The 23,031-nt window shown below is 35.3% G+C and overlaps 1 protein-coding gene across 1 annotated transcript; it reads left to right on the plus strand.

Annotated features, from left to right (window-relative positions):
• Positions 1–5,505: 5,505 nt before the first annotated feature.
• Positions 5,506–6,356, plus strand: LOC149186697 (uncharacterized). The gene has a single exon (XM_089412664.1). The coding sequence runs from the start codon at positions 5,743–5,745 to the stop codon at positions 6,193–6,195; it is 453 nt and encodes a 150-aa protein (XP_089268790.1). The 5' UTR covers positions 5,506–5,742; the 3' UTR covers positions 6,196–6,356.
• Positions 6,357–23,031: the final 16,675 nt, after the last annotated feature.

Raw genomic sequence — 23,031 nt, forward strand, 5'->3', positions numbered from 1 at the left:
TCCAATACTCCCCCTTAATCGCAACTACTGCCATTGAAAATTCCCAAACAATTTCTAAGATAAACAAAACTTTCATGCGCCAGTGGCTTTGTGAAAATATGAGCAATCTGTTCATGTGATCTGTAGTGCTGCAACATAATTTCATCATTATTAATCAACTCTCTGAAAAATGATATTTATCATCAATATGCTTGGTCCTCTTGTGAAAAACATAATTCTTTGACTATGCAATTGTGGATGTGTTGTCGCAGAAAATAGTTGTCGTTCCCTCTTGGTCGTGGCAAATATCTCTGAACATCCTTCTCATACAAATTGCCTGACATGTTGCTTCTGTTGCGGTGACATATTCAACTTTTGTTGTTGACAGTAACACTATTGGCTGCTTCTTGGAGGCCCATGAAATGGCTCCAAAACACAAATGAAAAACATATCCTAACGTGTTCTTTCTGTCATTAACACTTCCTGCCCAATCACTGTCAGTGTAACCAACCAACCCGAAATCATCTATTACGGTGTACAAAAAGTCGTACTGTTTTGTCCCATTGACATACCTTAGAATCCTTTTCGCTGCTTGCCAATGTGTTTCCTTGGGTGTTTCCATGAACCTCGACACCAAACTCATTACATACATTATATCTAGCCTAGTGGCAGTCAAATACATCATGCTGCCTATCATGCTTTTGTACGATGTCGGATTGACATTGCTACTGCAATCTTCTTTGCTTAATTTCAACCCCATGATAGTTGGAGTTGGTGCGGGCTTGTTCTTCTGCATCTTAAACCTCTCCAAAATTGCCAACACATACTTTGCTTAAGAAGTAAAAATGTCATTTTTTGTTTCTTCACTTATTTGCCCAAAAAATATCTTAACAACCCCAAGTTAGTCATTTCAAATTCATTCTTCATGACTTGTTTGAAATCAACAATGAGGAAATCATCACTGCCTGTAAAACTCAAGTCATCTACATATAAGAGGACAATAATAATCTTACCATTGCTCTCTTCGATGTAGAGGGTAGGCTCTCTGTCACATTTGTCGAAATCATTGTCCAACAAGTAGGCATCTATCATGCTATACCATGCACGCGGTGCTTGTTTCAATGCATAAAGAGCTTTCCTGAACCGATACACTTTCTCTTCTTGGCCTTCTACTTCATAACTAGGCAGTTGCACAACATACACTTCCTCTTTCAGCACTCCATTCAAGAACGTTGATTTTACATCCATCTGATACACTTTCCATTTATGTTGCGTGACAATCGCCACAACTGTGTGCACTGTCTCCATCCTCGCGACTGATGTAAATGTCTCTGCATAATCTCATCCATGCCGCTTCTTGTATCCTTTGACAACTAGCTTGATTTATGTCTTTCAATCTTCCCATCGACATTGCTTTTGGTCTTATAGACCCACTTCACTCCAATGACTTATTTTCCTTTCAGAAGGTTCACTAACTTCCATGTGTCATTCTTTTCTATTGCTTCGATTTCTTCGTCCATTGCCGCAACCCATTTTTCTTCTTTGACTGCATCTTCAAAGTGGATTGGGTCATCTACATGACAAAAAAATGCAAATAAGGAATTTAGACCAATGCTTCTATCAATTTCCTCTTGCTCATAAATTTCATTTAAACTTTTAAATTTTGGTCTTCTTGTGTTTGCTAAAGATGGGCTTGATATGTCACTTGGTGTTGCGCTTTGTGGCATGCTTAGAGAAGCACTTGCTTGACTGCGTGAATAGGAGTAGAGGGAGTCACTGTGGAGGAATTCCCTATTGCTGTCAATTCTTCTTTGTTCTCATGTGGTATACATGCTTTCACATTGATTGTCTTCTCTAAAATTCCATCCCACGCTTCCTCTTATATGAACTGCACATCTCTGCTGATTATGACTTTCTTGGTTAATGGATTGTAAGGTTTGTATTCTTTGGATTCATCATTGTATCCAATAAATATGCATTTATCCCCCTTGCTCTTGAACTTCTGCCTCAACTCATCCGGGACATGTGCATAAGCCACACATCCAAAAACTCTCATGTGTGTGACACTATGCTTTTTTCCACTCCATGCTTCTTTAGGAACTACGTTTTAGACGCTTTTGGTTGGACATCTATTTAAGATATATGTTGCACAAGCAACAACTATAGCCCAATAATCATTTGGCAAATGCTTTGCCTTCAACATACTCCTTTCCATTTCTGTAATGGTCCTATTCTTCCTTTCCGCTATGCCATTTTGCTCAGGTGTATATCTTGTTGTAAATTTCTTGTGAATTCCATGCTCCCTGCAAAATCGTAGGAAATCATTTCAGATGTATTCATCACCTCTATCAGTTCTAAGGACTTTGATATAGTGTCCACTTTCCTTCTTAACAAGAGCTTTGTATTGACAAAATTGCTCAAACACTTCACTTTTCTGTTTTAGGAGATAGACCCATGTCTTCCTTGTGTAGTCATCTATGAAGGTCAACACATAGTGGCTTCCACCAATTGATGGTGTCTGCATTGGTCCACATAAATCTCAGTGGATAATTTCCAATGGTGCCTTTGCCCTTACTGACCTTCCCACTACAAATGTCTCGCTATGTTGCTTGCCCAAGATACATCCTTCACATAGGTTGTCTGGGTTTTCAATGAGCGGCAGTCCCTTCACCATGCTTTTTCTATGCAGCAAATTCAAACCTCCAAAATTGAGATGTCCAAATCTCAAATGCCATAACCAATTTTCATCTTTAACTTTTGCTTGGAATTTTACTTGTGTGACAACTGCATCTTTTCGTCCATCCTCTTGTGAGTTAACTAATAATTGTGCTTTTGCACCTTCTTCCTTCAAATTTCATCTTATATTTAGGGGAAACATTCTATTTTTTTTCATTTGAACCTTTGTAATCAGCTGTCTGCGTGGAGCCATATCCAAAATTGTGCACACATCATTTTTGAAGAAGACATTGTAGCCCTTTTGCATGAGCTATCCAATGCTTATGAGGTTATGATTTAAACTAGGGACAAAGTAAGCATCTGAGATGTACTTCTTCTCCCTCTTATTTTTTAGGATATTAACTCTTCATTTTTCCATGACAAAGATTTTGCTATCAGTCCCTAATGTCACTTCAGATTTCACAATTTCATCTAGATTGGAAAACATTTCCGTGTTCCTTCACATGTGGTTGCTACACCTTCAATATAGATACCATATATCACTTTGTTTTTCTTGTGCTACATTACAAGCTAAAAACATGCTATCATGGTTTTGATTTTCTTTTGTGAAATTTACACTTGGTTTGTTACTAATGTCATATTGTGTCTTTCTACATTCATTTGCATAATGACCATACTTCTTACAGTGATGACATTGGACTTGAGATTTATCATACCTCTAACCTTGTGCTTGATTTTGGCTTGGGCGTTGACTTGGATTTTGATCGCTGCCTCTTCCACTTGAGCTTCAAGGGTTACTTCTTCCACCTCTATGTGGGCTTATGCCTCTTCCTATAGCATATGATCTTCCTCTGCCTCAACCTTAACCAAATGAAACTTGTGTCTTGAAAGCATGCTCCATTGAGGAGCTTGTTGCTCTATGCAGTCTATGTTCATGAGAAATCAGTGATGCATGAAGCTCATCCATTGAGAACTGTGAGAGATCCTTAGTCTCTTCTATGTCCACAACAATGACATCAAACCTTGCTGGCAAACTTCTCAAAATTTTCTCAGCTATTCTCCTTTCCTCAAGTGTCTCACCATGAGACTCGATTTGAGTAACCAACCCAATTATATATGTAAAAAATGAGTCCACATTCTCAGACTCTTTCGTATAAAGTGTTTCAAAATCTCTTCTCAACATTTGCAGTTTTGTTGTCTTGACTTTTTCTATGCCTTGTAGGCTGTCTGGAGGGTGTCCCATGATTTCTTGGACTTCGTTGTTCCTGCAACCCTTGGGAAAACACTTTCATGATCTGCTTGAAAAATGTAGAATAGGGCTTTTGTATCCTTCTTCCTGTTGTCCTTCAACATAACCCTTTCTACTTGAGGCAAGGCATTGTACGCTACTATATCTGCTAGTTCTCGAAAACCATTCTCCATTTATCTCAACATACAAATTTGACATTAATGCACGCAGAGCAAATAATTAATACACAACCTGGCAATTTTACATAGTAATTGGTTTTCTAAACTTGCAGGTGTTGTGGAGTGTGGACAACATTGTCCCAGTGACTACTTGCCCATATCTATTTACCAAAATTTATTAAATGCTTTAAACTCTATAATATGTTGCGGAATAATTAGTGCAGTACTTGTGCTCTAACTTCAATGCTTTCATTTGCAAACAAAATCGTGTTTTTCAATTTGTTTTAGATAGTAGTTGGCATTATTATTTCCAACAATTATTGCCAATTATTACCTTTAACAAAATATGCCAATTAAGAAGCCCAGTTTATAACATAGGTTGCTGCCATTTTAATCGAGTTCCCACGAGCCAGCCTGCGGATCAGGTAAATAAAAGTTGTTATATGTTATTGCCTTTAACAAAATATGTCAATTAACAAGCCTAGTTTATAACATAGGTTGTTGCCATTTTAATCGAGTTCCCATGTGCCAGCCTGCGGATCAGGTAAATAAAAGTTGTTGAGCGACGTTGACAGCAAAGACCAGTGGCACAGCACCGCGGTCTCAGGGGAAACAAAGAAAAATATAATGATATGGACGAGGATCCTAGATGAATATTAGACGTCAGTCTAGATCAATTAGAATTAGAAAAATCTCACTTTTCGCATAAAATGGGAGAGGGTGTGTGATTAATGTTAGTTGAAAAGTTGCTTCTCGGTTTAGTTAATGCTTCCTAATGCACGTGCACTTTGGGTACTTGTAAGGTAGCATTAGCTGAACAAAATCGAAACCCGTGTTCTACATAACCATGAAATGCCAACGTAGTGGATGGCCAGAACGACAATATCTGTGATTGGGATTCTCTTTCGGTTGGCGCATTATAAGGATGGTTACTTTTATGGAGTTGCAGTGAGAGTATATGTTTCGCAGATTTTGGGTAATTTAGATTGTGTATAGTTTACGGATTAAATTTGTGATTCTAACCAATTTTTATCATATTCGAGATAAATTTAGCTGAGTATATCCCTGTTAAATTCAAAACTATAAAATAATTACATTACCACTTTTGTAAATGTGCTTACCATGACAAAAATAACCATTTGAATTTACTAACCTCAGATGATTGGCGATTGGCATAAATGTAACCTTGTGATTTACAGTGCAGGTGGAATGTTTCTTTTTTCATCCAGTATATTACGATCATCTGTACACTATACATATAATTTTTTGTTTTACTTATTTGTTTTATTCAAAATTATCGGAGATTAGGAACAATTCCAACGACTTTATTGTTTTCTACTTCAGCACGCTTCTAACAGTTGTTGAGCCGTCCTTGTCAAAACCTCTCTTGGACCATAATTCGTTCATACATTATCTCTGAGCCTTGCCATAAGCCAGTTATAATAAGTTTCTTCGTCTGCTTGAAGCTGCATATAGTTTAGTGAAAAAATGGTTGAAGCTGCTTATTCTGTCTACAGAATATTTGCTCTGCCTCTGAATTGCTCCAAGGATTTTATTTGATAGGAATTAAAGAAGGAGATGTTGTCCTCTCTGATAATGAATACTGGATTGCTATCCTGAGAATGTTTAGATCTTTGCTCGAATTAATAAAAATAAAAGAAAGTTGCAGTTATTGATATTATGGCTCCTGCTAATAGATCATCTACGCTGGCAAAAGTAAAGACGAGGGGTTCTGTCATTCCAGAGGTAGATTCATTTCTTGTAACAGGAAGCACGGCTGCTTTGGCACGAGTGGCAGCTGTTCAAGGTGGTTTGAAGTTGACCACTAATGTTGGGTATTCCAAAAAATGCCTGGATTCGTTAGTGGATAATGGAGAAGGGGAAGTAGAATGCCAGACTCCTAAGTCAGAGGAGCACAAGATACCTCCGGTGCTCTGCTGTCCTCCTGCACCAATCAAACCCAGATCGAAGCTGAGAAAGAGAAAGTTACCTGCAAGTCCTCCACAAGGATTTTACGTTCTTTCTGATTCTGATCTACATTCGTTGTTTGGTTCAGATCATGCTCAGATCGGTGACCAGCATCTGAAAAGAAACGTCCTCCAAAAATCTCTTAACATAGAAGGTAGGGTTTGATCTTATGAAGAAAACAATATTGAGGCCACTTTGTATAGTATGCTACATTAGCAATTGAGTGTTATTCTTCAAACTGTTGTTATAATCTGTTGTATAATAAGAAAATATGTAATATTTGGATTAAGCTTTAGTAATTGTGGAATCAAATGTTTTTTATTGAATTTAGAATAAGTATATGATTGCAATGATTTGGAATTTGGCTATTAATTTTTGAAGATTTATCCTAAATGCATTCTTTAAAGGAAATGCAGAAATTTTTAAAGGGCTTTGTAACTTGGAAAATTTTATTTGTTAAACAAATTTGATTTCTTATAAGAATAAATTTTTATTGTCCTCCAAGTTTATGACTGTGGAAAACAGTATGGGATGCAACCCATTTGCATTTGAAAATTTATAGTCTTGATTGCAATTGAAAGATCGTTTCCTCTGACAGGAAGATTCTGTATCTTAGGGAACTTGTCAGTTCGCACTTTCCGTGATTTAATTTCTTATTATTATGGTACGTTTGTTTCTCCTTAGGACTTAGGGTTCCCTCCGATCCGGAATTTGCAGACCTATGTGAAGAAAAGCATAAGTGTATTGCATTTTTCTTTTAATTTTGGGTTAATTTTGTTTAAAATGTATAGGTATTTTAGAATTATAAGTTTGAGTTGTGTAATTAGCAGGATTTTAGTGAAGAAAGATTTTTCCCAAATTTTTTGATAAATATTTTTGAATTATAAATTTGAAATATGTAATCTGCAGAATTCTAAGACTCAGACTAAGTTTAAGTTGTATAATCTGCAAAATTCTAAAACCAATTTTTTTTTCACAAAATAAATCAATTTATGCTTTCAAAAACATATTTAAAGTAATGATGAGTATATTAAGCTATTTGGAAAAGAAATTCCAAAACCTTTACAATACTAAGCCGATGAGTCAAGCCAATATAAATATCCGAAAATTTTTAGAAGTGTCCAGGTCCATGGTAACCGTCTGGCTACAGGTCGTTTGATTCGGTGGAGTTGCGGTGTAGCCTCAGTTCTACTATATATATCACCAATGGATTTTTAAAAGTGTCCAGGTCCATGGTAACCGTCTGCCTACAGGTCGTTTGATTCGGTGGAGTTGGGGTGCAGCCTCAGGTCTACTAAGTATATCACCAATGGATATTTAAAGAAAGGTAAGTATGACCGGAACTATAGTTGAGAAAAAGAAAATCCCCATATTTAAATTAGCGTTTAAACCCACTACTTTCCATCGTAAAACTCCTGAAACGAAGTATTAATAGAGGCAAATTTGATCCAAAGTTACATTCCTCTATCTTTTGAGTAATAGGAAATATGTTAAGATCCACACCTAATTTGGTCATTGCAGAACGATAGCGTGGTTATCCTGGTGCCTAGTAATCATTATGTACTAGTTTGTCTTTCTGGTTTTGGAAAGGAAGGTGTTAGCCCCTGGTTTTTCAATATGCCAATTTTGAAATGTTTCGCAGCAATAAGAAACAAGAAGAAATGAATACGTTAATTGGGAGGCCAGTAAGCCGAAATATAAAATAGTCACTACGTTATTAAGGGTAAATCTGTTTGATATATTCAAACCAATAATGTCAGCGGATTGCTTGCAATGTCATCTAAACTTAAAATAATCACCACTTTATTCAAATGAGATCTCATCGATATTCAGGCTCATTAATTGCTACGGTATTTGAAGCAGATCTGATCGATGTTCAAACCGTTTATTTGAAAATGTGATTTCGCGTTAGTGACATATATTTAAATTTAATAATTAATTAACACGAGCAATGGCATTAGATGTTGTAAAGAAAGAGTGACATATAAAAATCACAGAGGAGAAGGATTGATGTAAGATGATCGAAAGAATAGTGAGATATAAAATCATGGAGGAGAAGGATTGGTGTTATATGAACTTTGGAAATGTCCAGGGTCTTACTTTAAACTTTTTTGCAAGTGAATATTTTGATTCACTATTTATACAATCAATGTATAAATTGAAGGTTCTGATAATTTTCAATCACAATTTTAAGCTTGCTACACTCCAAGACACATCAGGCTTGTCTTAGTTAACTCAGCTAAAAATTGTTCAGTTAGAAAGAGTAATTCAGTTTAGGTCATGTTTTCATTTATCAGATCCATCACTTTTGTCTTCGTTTTCATTCTGGTGTTCCTTTTAAACAGTGAAATTGACGTCCATGGAAAGTTGTGAAATTGATTTCCATGGAAGGTTGTGCTACTTGTGATAAAGATTGGAATTTTGAAAATATCATCTAAACTTGGTTATAAAATATAAAGTATAAAAATTAAGACCATAGAAATTATAGACTCTACCCAGCTGAAAAGACCATAAAAATACAAATATATGTATTTTGCAGATTTACTGTAAAAAGAAACAATAACAGGGGCTGCATAAATCTATTGCAATTAATCTTTGCTAAAAACATAAGAATAGCTGAGTGGGAATAACAAATTTCATCATATATTGTGGTTTTACTCCAACGCCTAATTCTTGATAACATCTTTTAATTTTAAGAAGCTTATTGGAAGATAAGCTACTTCTATTTAAGATACCTTCTCAACAGTTAAGTTTGAAAGTCTAAGCAGTGGCTCTGAGAGGAATGGTATTCAATGGTGTTGAGTTCTGATATCACTTTCTTCATTTAAGGACTTTTGGATATGAGTTTTCAAAACTGATATGGCTTGGGATTCTAAGTCTTCCCTTTGGATTCTAAATCTTCCACCGAAAAGCTGAGTGGGAATAACAAATTTCATCATCTTCATATATTGTGGTTTTACTCCAATGCCTAAGAATCCTAATTCTTGATAACACCTTTTAATTTAAAGAAGCTTATCGGAAGATAAGCTAGTTCAATTTAAGCTACCTTTTCAACAGTTAAGTTTGAAAGTCTGAGGAGTGGCTGTGAGAGGAATGGTATTCAATGGTGTTGAGTTCTGATATCAGTTTCTTCATTTAAGGACTTTTGGATATGAGTTTTCAAAACAGATATGACTTGGGATTCTAAGTCTTCCCTTGGGATTCTAAATCCCAAATCTTCCACCAAAAGGGAAGGATATTTCTGTTTATTCCTAGTAACTGGTGGAGGATTTTTATCTGTATCTTTTAGGTTTCTATAATTCATAATCCAATCAATAGACAAAAGGTCCCGTGTCTCTTTTATTTTATTAATTACATTTTCTTTTAATTTGCTAACGATCTATAATCTCTCTTTACACGAGCGTAATAGTTTCTGACTTAACTATCTGGGTTTATTTAGAGATTGAAATTGAATCACTTGAAGAATATATCATCTTTTAAAGGGTTTTCAGAGTACAGATAGAAAGAATTAAATTATTTAATGTCATGGAGGATTACCTTCATGTACATCAAAATATTTCCACATTTCAAAATTAGGTCAGCCATTAAGAAGAGATAGTTCAATAAATAAAATGTATCCACATAATTTACTTCTTGTATATGCATCCTAAAAATGGTCAAATGTCAACTATCATTTCGATATGCTTCTGATCACCTAGTACTTCTTTCTTCCCAGCACAGAACTATGACAGTTTTCAATTATATGTTACACATTGAGATGCTGAAACTCAATCCTTGCCGATTTATCTTCACCAATTTAATGTTGTGGTTTCTGTGTTTAGTAAGAGCTACTAGCATTGGCTTCCATGTTTATGTAATTCCTACTTCTAAATGTTTCCCACAATAGGATTATTTCAGTTTCCTCACATTAAAATAAAGTGTAAGTGTTTGTAGATTCCAATCCAGCGGAACCAGAATACTAACTTGGTGGACAATAATAACTGCTGCCTTATTCTTAACTTCAACTTTTCGCTGGTGAAGTCTAATGCTTCCAACTGTAACTCCTAGTTACTCAAGATGAAATCCTTGGATTGAGCTTTTCCTAAAGGGTGTTTTCTTGAATGCTCTTCAACATCAATTCAGTGATCGCACAATTGAATGTATCTTAAATTCCATACCTTCATTGGCTTTCCCCTTAGTGTCACTGCCTTGCCCTAAATCTGTTCTCTCCATGCTATCTTTTGTTGGACCATGATTGATCCTCAAATCCATCACTGGAATTGGTTTTCCTAACCTTTTTTCCAGCTCCAACATCTCCAATACGGGGGTCCATTGGAGGTTGGACAATCTACCTAAACTGCTTCTCTCCAATAGGCCGTGCTGTTTGACATATTACATTCTATCTTCTATCAAGTTCTTCAAGAGAATATTGTAGTTGTTGAAGGTCTGATAATTCTTTCCCGAATGACCCGTAATGTAACAAATTGTAGCCTTATGCATTTATAGTTTTCTTTGTTTTCTCATTACATTGATTAACTTTCAGAATGTGAATAATTATTTTAGATTATCTTTTATATATTTGAACATATTTTCTTATCCATCTATGTTTTCTTTAGAGATCTATCTTTAAAATCATACAAAAGACTAACACAATATTGTTAAGGAACTCCCAGAGTCTGAATTCATCAAGAAAGTAAGGAAATATAGCCAAAGAAGAATATGTAAGGAAATATAACAAGAACATGAGAGTTTACTAATCTGAAAAACCCAAGGATTTTTTGTGAAGGGATTTCATATCATTCGTCTTTCACTAAATGTTACAGAACCGCTTGAGCTCAAAATAAATCCCATTCTGAAATATATCTTACTAGTTTATGTTGAGATTTTTCTGTTTTAGATAAAATAGGAAAGAATAACAGTGTGTGACAACAATAGATATCTATTGCTGGATTAGCTCCAGGTTGTTGGGTGAAAATTAATGCTTCTTAAATTTGATGTGAGAGGCAGTTAGATTCTCCCTGCTATAAAAAAGGTGGTCATACGCATAGCTGGGTGGGTGAGTGTGAGAGTTTTATTGATGTAATCTCCTGTTTAATTAATAAAATTGCCAATGCCTTAGTTTGGTGGACGTAGCCCAGATTGGTTGGGTGAACCACGTTAAAAAGATGTGTTCCTATGCATGATTTTAATTGCTGTGTTTATGTTTTATTGTTACCTGTGCATCTGATCTCCAACAATTGGTATCAGAGCAATGTTGGAGGCCTGATCTCCAACAATTGGTATCAGAGCAATGTTGGAGGCCTGGCGCAGCGGAGGAGGTCGTTTTTTGTAGCAGAACTGAAGTGCGTTTGAAAGCTGATCTGGTGCTGGTGCGTTTGAGAGCTGATCTGGTGCTGGTGCGTTATAGTTGCTGCTGAGTGCGCGCGCCTGAGTAAAGTCAAGCTAAGCGTGGAACGTCTCCAATCCTGGTGCGTTAATGTTCAGCGTGGAGCTGTGTGGCATAATCAGCGCGGGCGTTTGTCTGTGGACTCTCAGAGGCGCGAGGCGTTTGGTGTTTCAAACTCTGCGATCTGCCATCAGATACTTCTCCGCCCGAAACAGCGATTGTATGCGGAACCGAACAGTTGGATATCAGTGTAAAGGACGCCCGGTTTAGAGAACTTCGTTTTGTGGGAAGCCTGCGGAAGCGTGGATTCTGTATTGGCGTATTGCTGGAGCCGTCCATTGTTGATTGTTGGAGCTGTCCATTGCCCTGCGCGCTGGTAAAACACTCTTTTGCTGTGAGTTTACAGCGTGGGTATGTATTTGAAACAGCGTGGATTTATATTTTAAAAAATGGCGTGGATAGATCAAATACATGCGGTGTGTTTTACATATATATGTTAACATAAAAGGTTGAAAAGCATATGATATATACCATGTTACAAACCATATGTTACACATATTGTATAAACCATGTTAACGTAATGGAAAGTGTGAACGTTTGTTAATGGTGGATTAATATTAAAGTGGGTGAAAGCATATGGTGGAGTAGTTTTTTTTTGGTGGAGCGGATCAATCCTTACATTGGTGATTCGAACTTTTTTATAAATTGCAGAATTGGTACATTGTGATTCACATAGTAGAATATTGTTTTTTGTTTTATTTAAAGGCAAAGACAGAAAGGCATAGGCAGTTGGTTTTGCTAATTACTGGTATTTAATCACAAACTTTTTTAAAAGATGGTTTTTTGGAGATTATTGTTTTTTGATTGATACAAATGGCGAAAACTCAAAGTGCCCGGTTCGAAATCGAGAAGTTTAATGAGAAAAATAATTTTGAGATCTGGAAGGTAAAAATGCATGAACTGTTGGTACAGCAGGGCGTGGCAAAGGCATTGTTGGGCAGGTCTAAACTGCCTTCCCCCGTGACAGATGATGAGTGGAGTGAATTGGATGGCAGAGCCTTGAGCGGAATTCGGTTGTGTTTGGCTGATGATGTTTTATTTAACATCGTGTCAGAGAAGACTGCAGCTGATTTGTGGACGAAGCTGGAGAAGCTATATATGACGAAATCCTTGACAAATCGGATTCTCCTGAAACGGCAGCTTTACGGTTTGCGGATGAAAGAAGGTACCTCGATCAATGATCACCTGAATGTTTTTAATACCTTACTCGTGCAATTAGACAGTCTAGATGTGAAATTTGATTCAGAGGATAAGGCAATAACTCTATTGTGTTCATTGCCCGAATCCTGGGATCACTTTGTTACTTCCTAAGCTTTAGTACAACAGACATTCTTGAGTTTGACGATGTTGTTGGAGCCTTGTTGTCTGAGGATACGAGGAAGAGGTCGAATGCAAACACCTCTACGTCAGAGGTAATGATGGCCAGAGGTCGCTCAAGAGAGAGACACTCCGGGGCAAAGCATAGCGACTCTCGTTCAAAGTCCAAAGGAAAGAAGACAAAGGTGAAATGCTGGCATTGTGGCAAGGTTGGACATCTGAAAAAGGATTGCTGGAAGCGAAAGCAGGCTGCTAAAGAAGGCTCTTCGACAGAAAAGAAAGAAGCCAACACCACAGATACAGGTTCAGTATCTGGTTTAGGTATGAGTGATGAGGTATTGTCTGTTAATGTTTCAAAACATGATTAACATTGGTTGTTAGATTCCGGGGCATCTAACCACATGTGTATTCATAAAGATTGGTTTAAGACATATAGATCAGTTGATGATGGAGTCGTGTACATGGGTAATGATGTCACTTGCAGTATTGTTGGAATAGGAAGTATACAACTGCAAATGTTAGATGGCACAACCAAATTGTTAACTGATGTGAGACATGTACCAGATCTAAGAAAAAATCTAATTTCATTAGGAGCACTGGATACGAATGGATATAAAACTATAATTCAAGGTGGAGTTATGAAAATCTATAAAGGTATCTTACTAGTGATGAAGGCTAAGAAGGTAGGAAATCTTTTTCAATTAGAAGGTAGAACTGGGTCAGATCATGTGTCAGTGTCTGAACAGGACAATAGTTCAATTCGCCTATGGCATCAAAGGTTGGGCCATATGAGCGAACGAGGGCTGAAAATTTTGGCTGACCGCATGTTACTTCCTAATCTAAGATCTGGAAAGTTAGATTTCTGTAAACATTGTCTATTTGGTAAACAAAGTAAGCAAAAGTTTAAAACAGGCAAACATACTAGTAAAGGCATACTTGATTATATCCATTCAGATGTTTGGGGTCCAGCCCCTACAGCGTCATATGGTGGCTCGTCATATTTTGTATCGTTTATTGATGACTTTTCTAGGAAAGTGTGGGTCTACATGTTGAAAAGAAAGTCTGATGTTTTTACAGTTTTCAAGCAGTTTAGAGCATTGGTAGAAAACAGCACTGGTAGAACTATTAAATGTTTAAGAACTGACGATGGTGGTGAGTTTTCCTCCAAGGAGTTTGACAGCTATTGCAAGGATGCAGGGATCGAGAGACATAAGACCATGGTTTATACTCCTCAACAGAATGGAGTTGCTGAACGCATGAACAGGACTCTTCTAGAGAGAGCAAGGTGTATGCTGAGTAACGCCGGGTTGCAAAAGGAGTTGTGGATGGAAGCAGTGGCAACAGCTTGTTATGTGATAAACTGGTCTCCATCAACGGCGATAGGCTGCAAGGTTCCGCAAGAGGTATGGAAAGGACACCCTTGTGATTATTCTAAACTCAGAGTGTTTGGTTGTGAAGCATATGCTCTAGTGCCTAAACATCAGCGAACTAAATTAGATCCAAAGTCTAAAAGGTATATCTTTGTTCGGTATGGTGATGGAACAAAGGGATATAGATTGTGGGATCCTACTACCCGCAAAATCATCATCAACAGAGATGTAAAGTTTAATGAATCCTCTCTTGTACAGTTAGATGTAGATAGAAGATTGAAACAAGATGATGTATTTGATTTCCAGCACATTCAGTTTGACAGCATTTCTAATGATAGTCATAACGACCATAGTTCAGATTCTAGTCATGAACAAGTTTCAGAATCAGATTATGAACAGGGTTCAGATGGAGGTCATGAACAAGTCTCAGATGGCGATCATGAAGAAGTTCCTACAAATGATAGATAGCCAATTGTGGAAGCACCAGAAACATTCTTAAGGAGGTCTACAAGGATCAAATGCCCTCCGAGAAGGTATGATGATCATGTTACTTCAGTTGTTTTGACCACTAATGATGATGAACCTTTGTGTTATCAGGAAGCTGTAGAAGGTTCAAATAGTGACAAGTGGAAAGCAGCCATGAAGGACGAAATGATGGCCTTAGGTAAGAATGGCACGTGGGATCTGGTTGAACTTCCCAAAGGCAGGAAAACTGTGGGATGTAAATGGGTTTTCAAGGTAAAACGGGGTGTGAATGATACGGAAGACAGGTACAAAGCGAGGCTGGTTGCAAAAGGTTTTTCTCAGAAAGCTGGCATAGACTTTCATGAGATATTTTCACCAGTGGTTAAAATTGTTTCAATTAGAATTGTGTTAGCATTAGTGGCTTTGCTTGATTTAGAGTTGCAGCAATTAGATGTTAAGACTGCATTTCTACATGGTGACTTAGATGAGGAAATATATATGGAACAACCGGAAGGGTTTATTCAGCATCGCAATGAGAAATTTGTCTGCAGGCTCAAGAAGTCATTATATGGCCTGAAGTAGTCACCTCGGCAGTGGTATAAGAAGTTTGATTCTTTCATGTTGAGTCAGAAATATGTAAGAAGTGAATATGATCATTGTGTTTACTTTAAGCAGTTAAATAATGGCATGTTCATTATCTTAGTGTTGTATGTTGATGATATGCTTTTAGCAAGCAAAAGCATTGAAGAAATCAGCAGGTTGAAGACTCAGATGGCAAGGACGTTTGATATGAAAGATCTAGGAGCAGCAAGAGAAATTTTGGGCATGGAGATTTTCAGAGACAGGAGTAATGGTAAGCTGTGGTTGTCACAATAGAAGTATGTTGAGAAAATACTTTTGAGGTTTGGTATGAATAATGTGAAGCCTATGTCAGTCCCTTTAGCTTCCCATTTCAAGCTTTCTTCCAGTTTATGTCCTAATACAGATGAAGAAAAGGATTATATGTCTCGAATTCCGTATGCCAATGTAGTAGGATGTTTGATGTATGTGATGGTGTGTACGCGACCAGATATTTCACATGCAGTTGGGGTTGTCGGCAGGTATATGGCAAATCCGGGTAAAGAACACTGGTCAGCAGTAAAATGGGTGCTTCGGTATTTGAGAGGCACAAGTAGTTATTGTATAACTTACAATAAGAGTAGTGAATCTGTTTGCGGATATGTTGATTCTGATTTTGCAGGAGATTTGGATAAGAGAAGGTCAACTTCAGGATATGTTTTTACTCTTGCAGGTGGAGCTATTAGCTGGATGTCAAAGCTACAAAACATTGTTGCTTTATCCACTACTGAAGCAGAATACATTGCTGCTTCGCATGCTTGCAAAGAGGCGGTTTGGTTGAAAGGTTTGCTTGGTGAGTTTGGTAGGTTACAGGACAACATCAGGTTACTTTGTGATAGTCAAAGTGCAATACATTTGGCTAAGAATCCAGCCTATCATAGTAAATCAAAGCATATTCCAATTAAGTACCATTTTGTAAGACAGGTTATCACTGAAAGGGGCGTTTCCATTGAAAAGGTGCATACAAAGGAAAACTGTGCAGAAATGTTCATGAAACCAGTTTTGTTAGAGAAGCTACGTTGGTGTTTGGCTTCTCTTGGCTTGCAAAAAAGATAAAAATAATAAACAAACAGGGCATCAGGCTAATTGTTGTCAAGGTGGAGATTGTTGAGATTTTTTTGTTTTAGATAAAATAGGAAAGAATCCCAGTGTGTGACAACAATAGATATCTGTTGCTGGATTAGCTCCAGGTTGTTGGGTGAAAATTAATGCTTCCTAAATTTGATGTGAGAGGCAGTTAGATTCTCCCTACTATAAAAGAGGTGGTCATACGGATAGCTGGGTGGGTGAGTGTGAGAGTTTTATTGATCTAATCTCCTGTTTAATTAATAAAATTGCCGATGCCTTAGTTTGGTGGACGTAGCCCAGATTGGTTGGGTGAACCATGTTAAAAAGTTGTGTTCCTGTGCATGATTTTAATTGCTGTGTTTATGTTTTATTGTTACCTGTGCATCTGATCTCCAACAGTTTAAAAACTCATTTTCCGAAACCCAGGTTGGCAATCTGTTGAACTTATTGCCAGTAAATGCACAAACAAATCTTGTATGTTCTCAATAAAAATTCCTATAACAATAGACCGCATTGTTGAGAAACTTCTAGACTTTGAATTCATCAAAGAATAACATGGGAATCCCCTATTCTAGAAAAACCAAGAGGCTCTCGTCAGGGGATTTTAAATCATTTATATTTAAATGCACAGGACACTTTTACTTACAACTCAAAATGAACCCCATTTTAAACCACATCTTTCAACACTACAAACCATTTTTCGAAAACACAGATCGATATCTGCTTAATTTTATTTTGTCGAACTCCTTTCCCATAAATGCACAAAGATATCTTTATTTCCTCAATACGAAATTATACAACAGTAGACCAATTGTTCATCAATACTTGCGCTGGTAGCCATCTCAGTTCCTTTGAGAGACTAGAAGTTTAGTATGTTAAGCAATTTCATGTCACCTATTGAGGTATTCAAACAGGTGGAAAAATTCCTGCACAAGTTGTTCAATTGTCACTTCTTTAACAACCCGAACTTTTATGTAGTTTTTAGTAACTTTCACATGGTTTTTGTAAATTTGATTCCTTAGAGTTGCTTTTCTCCCGCATTGGTTGCTTAATCTTTCTTTAGCCTTGACATAATTTAATCGAAATTAAAAGATTTATAATTTAATAATATTTTTAAAATTAATAAAGGTTAATAAAAAAAAATGTCCAGTAGTCAAATTTTATCAACAATATTTAACATAATAACAAATGTAAAATATAAATTATACCAATTGTCCACTAAAATAATTAATATAAAATATAATTAGGCCGATAGGCCTTTTTATGCATCAAATTCTTTGTCAACACTTTTACCCTACTCCATTCGATCAGGTAAGACAATTTCAACCATTGATTTGAATTAAAAAAAGAAACAACAGAAAATCAAGAAAACACAGAAAGTCAAGAAAGCACTAAAGCTCACAATGAAAAAGCTTGTAAAAATTAGTGATTTTTTTTTAACCTTTGGATCCTCTCTAATAGCTTAGAACAGAAAGGGAAATACTTGCAGATAAAGAATTAGACATAATATTTACTTTGTTTGTAACTTTTTTTTTCCTTGGGATTCGTGCTTCAAATATTCCGAGCATGAATTGTCAGCGTCCCGCTCAACAGAGCTGATCCAATTCCATTCTAGAAAAGCTCAAAACTACTAGTATCTCTGTCCAAATATTAGTTTAAATAAAGCAGTTCCATATTGAGTAGAATTCAAGATCTTATAACCTTCTTATTGAATATTCTTAGATATTTTATAGTTGCAATAAGAACAGATAGGAGCATGTCTTTGGAAATTGTCTTTCAAATATTCTGTGTACGAGTTGTCAATGTCTTGTTCAATATGGATGATCAATGGCTGATCCCATTCCATTATGGAAGATGTCAAAAACTACCTGTGTTTTTGTACTAGTTTAAAATTAAATAGAATGCAAAATCTTAGAACTTTTTTGTTGAAAATTGTTAGATTTTTTTTTTAATGATTGTATTGAAAACAGATACTCACCTGTCTACATTAAGAAAAATATATCTTCTATCATGTTTTTTGTTTTTCTTTATTATCTTTTTTTGTTGAGAAGAGATGAAGTAACGCTCACTGACAGATGTCGGGATGGATATGGATGCTGCTACTCAGTGGGCCCCATTACTGCTTTCATAGGTGCACAACTTCATTCACCGCCTCGGGTATTTCTAATATGCATTGAATTATTGTTTTATTTTCAAGATAGTGGACAGTATTTCTCTCTTCATACAATCTTCGAATGAATCACTATAATGATTTGCTGAGCTTGGCTTGCGCCGGCAACGCCATCCTCGGCTTCTTGATGGCAAATTTCTGGGTTTATTTGATACTCCGTCTATTGATGGGCATAACATGCAATGGCGTAGGTTTATCGTCCTTTGTTTTGGCGACAGAGCCCATGGGTCCCTCCAGAAGAGGTCCAGTAGGCATGTCGGCTCTCTGCTCTTGCCTACTTCTCTACATTGTCACTTCTGCCTTGTATTGCCTCTTCGTTCTGACGGCAATGTCGCCTAATTCCTGGGTGTAAACTTATACCAAGTTATAAATCTTGACCACGCCGAATATTCCCACCAGACTATACCCTAGTTTCACGCCACTCACAACTTCCTAGCTCACTCCCGCTACTCGGTTTTCCATTGGATTCGAATTGAGAATCTCGATGAGAATCAAGAATATGGGCATCGCCCTTGTTTCAAATATGCCGTCAGAGAATAGACATAGTATCAAATAAATCAAGAAATTAGGTGAAATTGGCGTCAAGAAGACGAGGATGGGCGCAAGCCAAGCTCAACACTCTTTTGAATTTCGAATGAATCACTATCACGATGTGAGTTTAATTAACAGCGAGTCATCTCCATAGCGAGTGTTCGGACATTTTAGAGTTTTTAAATCAAATATCAATTTCATTCTATTTAGTTTTTATTTTTTTAAATAAAACATAAAAATAATATATTCTTGATTTTTATTATTAATATTTTTTTTAAATCTATTATACAGTAATTTCATAAATTTAACCCATTGCAATTCGCAATACTAATAGTGTGATTTCAGAATTATAACCCCCATTGCAATTAGCAATACTAATAGTGTGGTGACATGCATTAATAGTAGTGTGGTGAGAGAATTTAGCAATACCCACCACTATAACCCCCATTTAAATGTCACCACACTATTATTAAATTCTATGATTAATGGAAGAAGATATACACTGTTTGGCTATTTCCCTGCTGCAATTTTTTGGATGAATGCATGTTTGCTGCTCTTTTACCTTTGTTGTTATGGATGCGTGTTTTATATTGTTAGTTCCTTTTATGCTGCCATGGGGCAATCTGTGAAGACTTTGCATATGGAAATTAAAACATTGTTATCTTTTGCCTTTTCTATTCATAAGGCATGCTCTCTTGCATAGTATCCTAATCCGTATACTGCAACTCTTATTTGGAGTGGAGTAAGGATTATGCTTGTCCCAAGCAGGTCCTATTATTGAAAAAATTTCAGGTTTATGGCTCTGCTTGTTTAGATCTAGTAGCATTTTTTGGGGCAAAATCCATTGCAATCTTGCATACACACTGTAAGGTAGCCTTCAAATTGAAGTAAGTAATGGTTGTTGAATTTTTTTCCTTATGTGGGTTGTTGTTTGACTTGTAATTTGGGAAAATGTGGATTTGGTCTATCGTTTCCCCTGACGCTTTCCAAATGATTATACTTGTTCATTGTCATTGGAGTCATCAAAAGTACAAATTCTATACACAGAACTGCCCACTGGGAAATTGGGATTCTATAATCTGGATAGTCTGGCCTAATATGCACAAATTCATACTCTTCTACAGGGTATGCAAAATAAAAAATACTATTCAGTTGTCAATGTCATGTGATGACATAATCAACAAGATGATTTAGAGTGGAACATCCCCTGAAGATTTCTACAATGCTGTTTGTGAGCAGGTTCTAATCTCAACTTAACTTTAATTAAATTTGTTGCATTTCCTTCTAAATTTTCTGCTAATTCTGGTAGTTTATATGTCACAGGAGATTGAAATTGTTTTGACTGCACATCCAACACAAATAAATAGATGGACTAAGCCTTTCAACCTTTTCGGCTTATTTTCTTATATCAAACATTTATGCAGAGTTTTAACCAATTAACATTTCATTGAATATGTATTTACAAATCAATGATTTTGGGATCAAATCCCGCAAAGCAATTCTATACCTGCTCTTCAAATTCCTTCAAGCTTTTGAAAGTAAAACCAATGAATTATCAATATAATTTTATCATAATAAAAAACAATTAGAAAGCCTTTAGCCAGCTCAAATTGCTCATTCGTTAGGCTTGAACCAACATCTCTTCTAGAAAAATTCAACAATTTCAATTTAATAATCCTATCGGCCTCTCTTTGTACCTTTTGGGACAATTGCTAGTTATATATTAATGATTGACTAAATAAAAATATTTGTAAATGCTAGAATTTAATGAGAATGTTTATCTCAGTTTATAAGTCAAAATCAATAATTATGAATAAATAAATCAAGAATTAAACACTCTAATTTATAAGTAAATTAATAATTAAATATTATGACATTTAATAATTTAATAAACGCAAATATATGTATACCAGACACCCATTAAATACTTTGACAATAATTACATTAAATAATATATATGAAATGTCCATCTCAATTTATAAGTGAAATTCAATAACTATGAATAAAATAATAAAAAAATTAAACACTATAATTTATAAATAGGTCAATAATTAAAGGTTATGGGATTTCTTAAATCAATAAATTCAATAATTATGAATAAATACATAAAAAATTAAACATTACAATTTATAAATAGATCAATAATTAAAGGTTATGGCATTTCTTAAATCAAGATAATGAATTACCTTGGGATAGTCTAATTATTAGATGAAACTATAAATTAATAAATCATAAATTCAACACTATAATTTATAGATGGATTAAGGTGCTTTAACAACAAGACCTTGGCCAATTAAGCTAACAATCAAGACTAAAAGGTTATTTCATCCATTACTTAAACTAGGTTGAATTAAGTTTAAGTTAACAATTAATTTTATTACTTTAAGTTTGAATTCCAACTAAGATTATTAATAATAATAAATATATATTATATTTTTTTCAAAATTTTCAACACAAATGAATATTAATATACGATAGTCTATATTTATTTATAAAAAAAATATTTAGCAAAGAAAACACTAATAATTATATTTGAGTCATAAGTAAAAACTGTAAAATATATTATTTTTAAAATCAATTTAGATCCATCTTAACTCGGGATCTACTAAGGGATGAGAAATATTAAATCTCTTGAGATACAAACTTCTTTAAAGTGAAAATAGATTTGATCTCTCTCTATTTTTTGTAGATCCAGACTTAAAATGGATCTAGGCTAATATGCATTCATCTCATTCCAATATACAATCATCATGACATCTCTTGATGTTTTTTACTTAGGAAAGTTTGTTTGCAAATTATCTTTCATTATGATAAGGTCAAAGGTGCAAAGCCATTAAAAAGTTGTTAATAATATTAAAAAAAATTATTATTGAACCATTAACACTATAAAGAAAATTACATGTCAAGTTGGAGAAGAAAAGTTGTAGCTCTTCTCATTGTCACAACCAAGGTGTACATTATACAAATGCAAAGATTTTTCAAGGATCAACAAAATATGAATTATCAGTAACAAATTTTGTGAATAAATTCCAACTATAACAATGACATGGAGCATAATTTTTATCTAACCATATTCTTGCATTTAATTGTATGCAGTGCCCAACCATGATAGAAGTTGCAACATTCAAATTAAAAATAGCGAAATTGTAGATTTCATCATAGAAGGCAACGAAATGCTTAAATATGATTCAATACTTTTAAATCTTAACATGAGGATAGAAACTACACATTCAGTTATTTCATTGACATCGTTAAAGCTCTGAAAATTTTCTTTGAACAATGATTTAGGTTTAAGATACAAAGAACTAGAACGTACTGAACAATTATCATCTATAAATATTTTAGAGAATAATTAAAATTAGGTCAAAGCACCCTTATTTCAAAATCTTCAATAGAAAATGTTATTAATAATCCAAATTCTTCAATATATGAATTGAATAGATAATGATATAAACTTAAAGAAACTGACTAAAAGACACATTCATACTATCAAATTTGTGATCTTCTTGAACATAATCAAGATATTAACTTAATGGTGAACCTGCCTTTTACAGTGACCATAAAGAATCAAAATAACAACTCAATGATCATAAGAAAGCTTTCAAAAGTATCATAAATACTAATTCAATCTATTTCACCTGCCTTTTACAGTGACCATAAAGAATCAAAATAACAACTCAATGATCATAAGAAAGCTTTCAAAAGTATCATAAATACTAATTCAATCTATTTGGAAGATGCTTTCATCTCGCTATTCTGTATCATCATCATCTGAAGAAGAAGAAGTTGCATCCTCTTCTTCTTCATCATGTGAATAATTCCATGAAGAAGTCAGGCATCTCTTGCACTTATCCCCATGATCTGTTGTTACAAGGACAATAGCTTGTCCATAAGATTTGTTCAAACCCAGAAGCTGCTTTAAAACGCTTTAACCCAGAAGCTGCTTTAAAACGCTTTACTCGTGGGAATATTCATAACATATTAGTAGATTAACCGGCATTAAAAGAAGGGGTGCAATCAAGGATGTTGATATTGAA

This window comes from Pinus tabuliformis, chromosome 3_1 (assembly GCF_031772625.1).
Source record: "Pinus tabuliformis cultivar Carrire ecotype Pingquan chromosome 3_1, CPIR1, whole genome shotgun sequence".
NCBI lineage: Eukaryota > Viridiplantae > Streptophyta > Pinopsida > Pinales > Pinaceae > Pinus > Pinus tabuliformis.

Excerpts from the sequence above, each read along its gene's own strand:
- LOC149186697 (XM_089412664.1), top strand. The coding sequence starts at position 5,743 with ATGGCTCCTGCTAATAGATCATCTACGCTGGCAAAAGTAAAGACGAGG.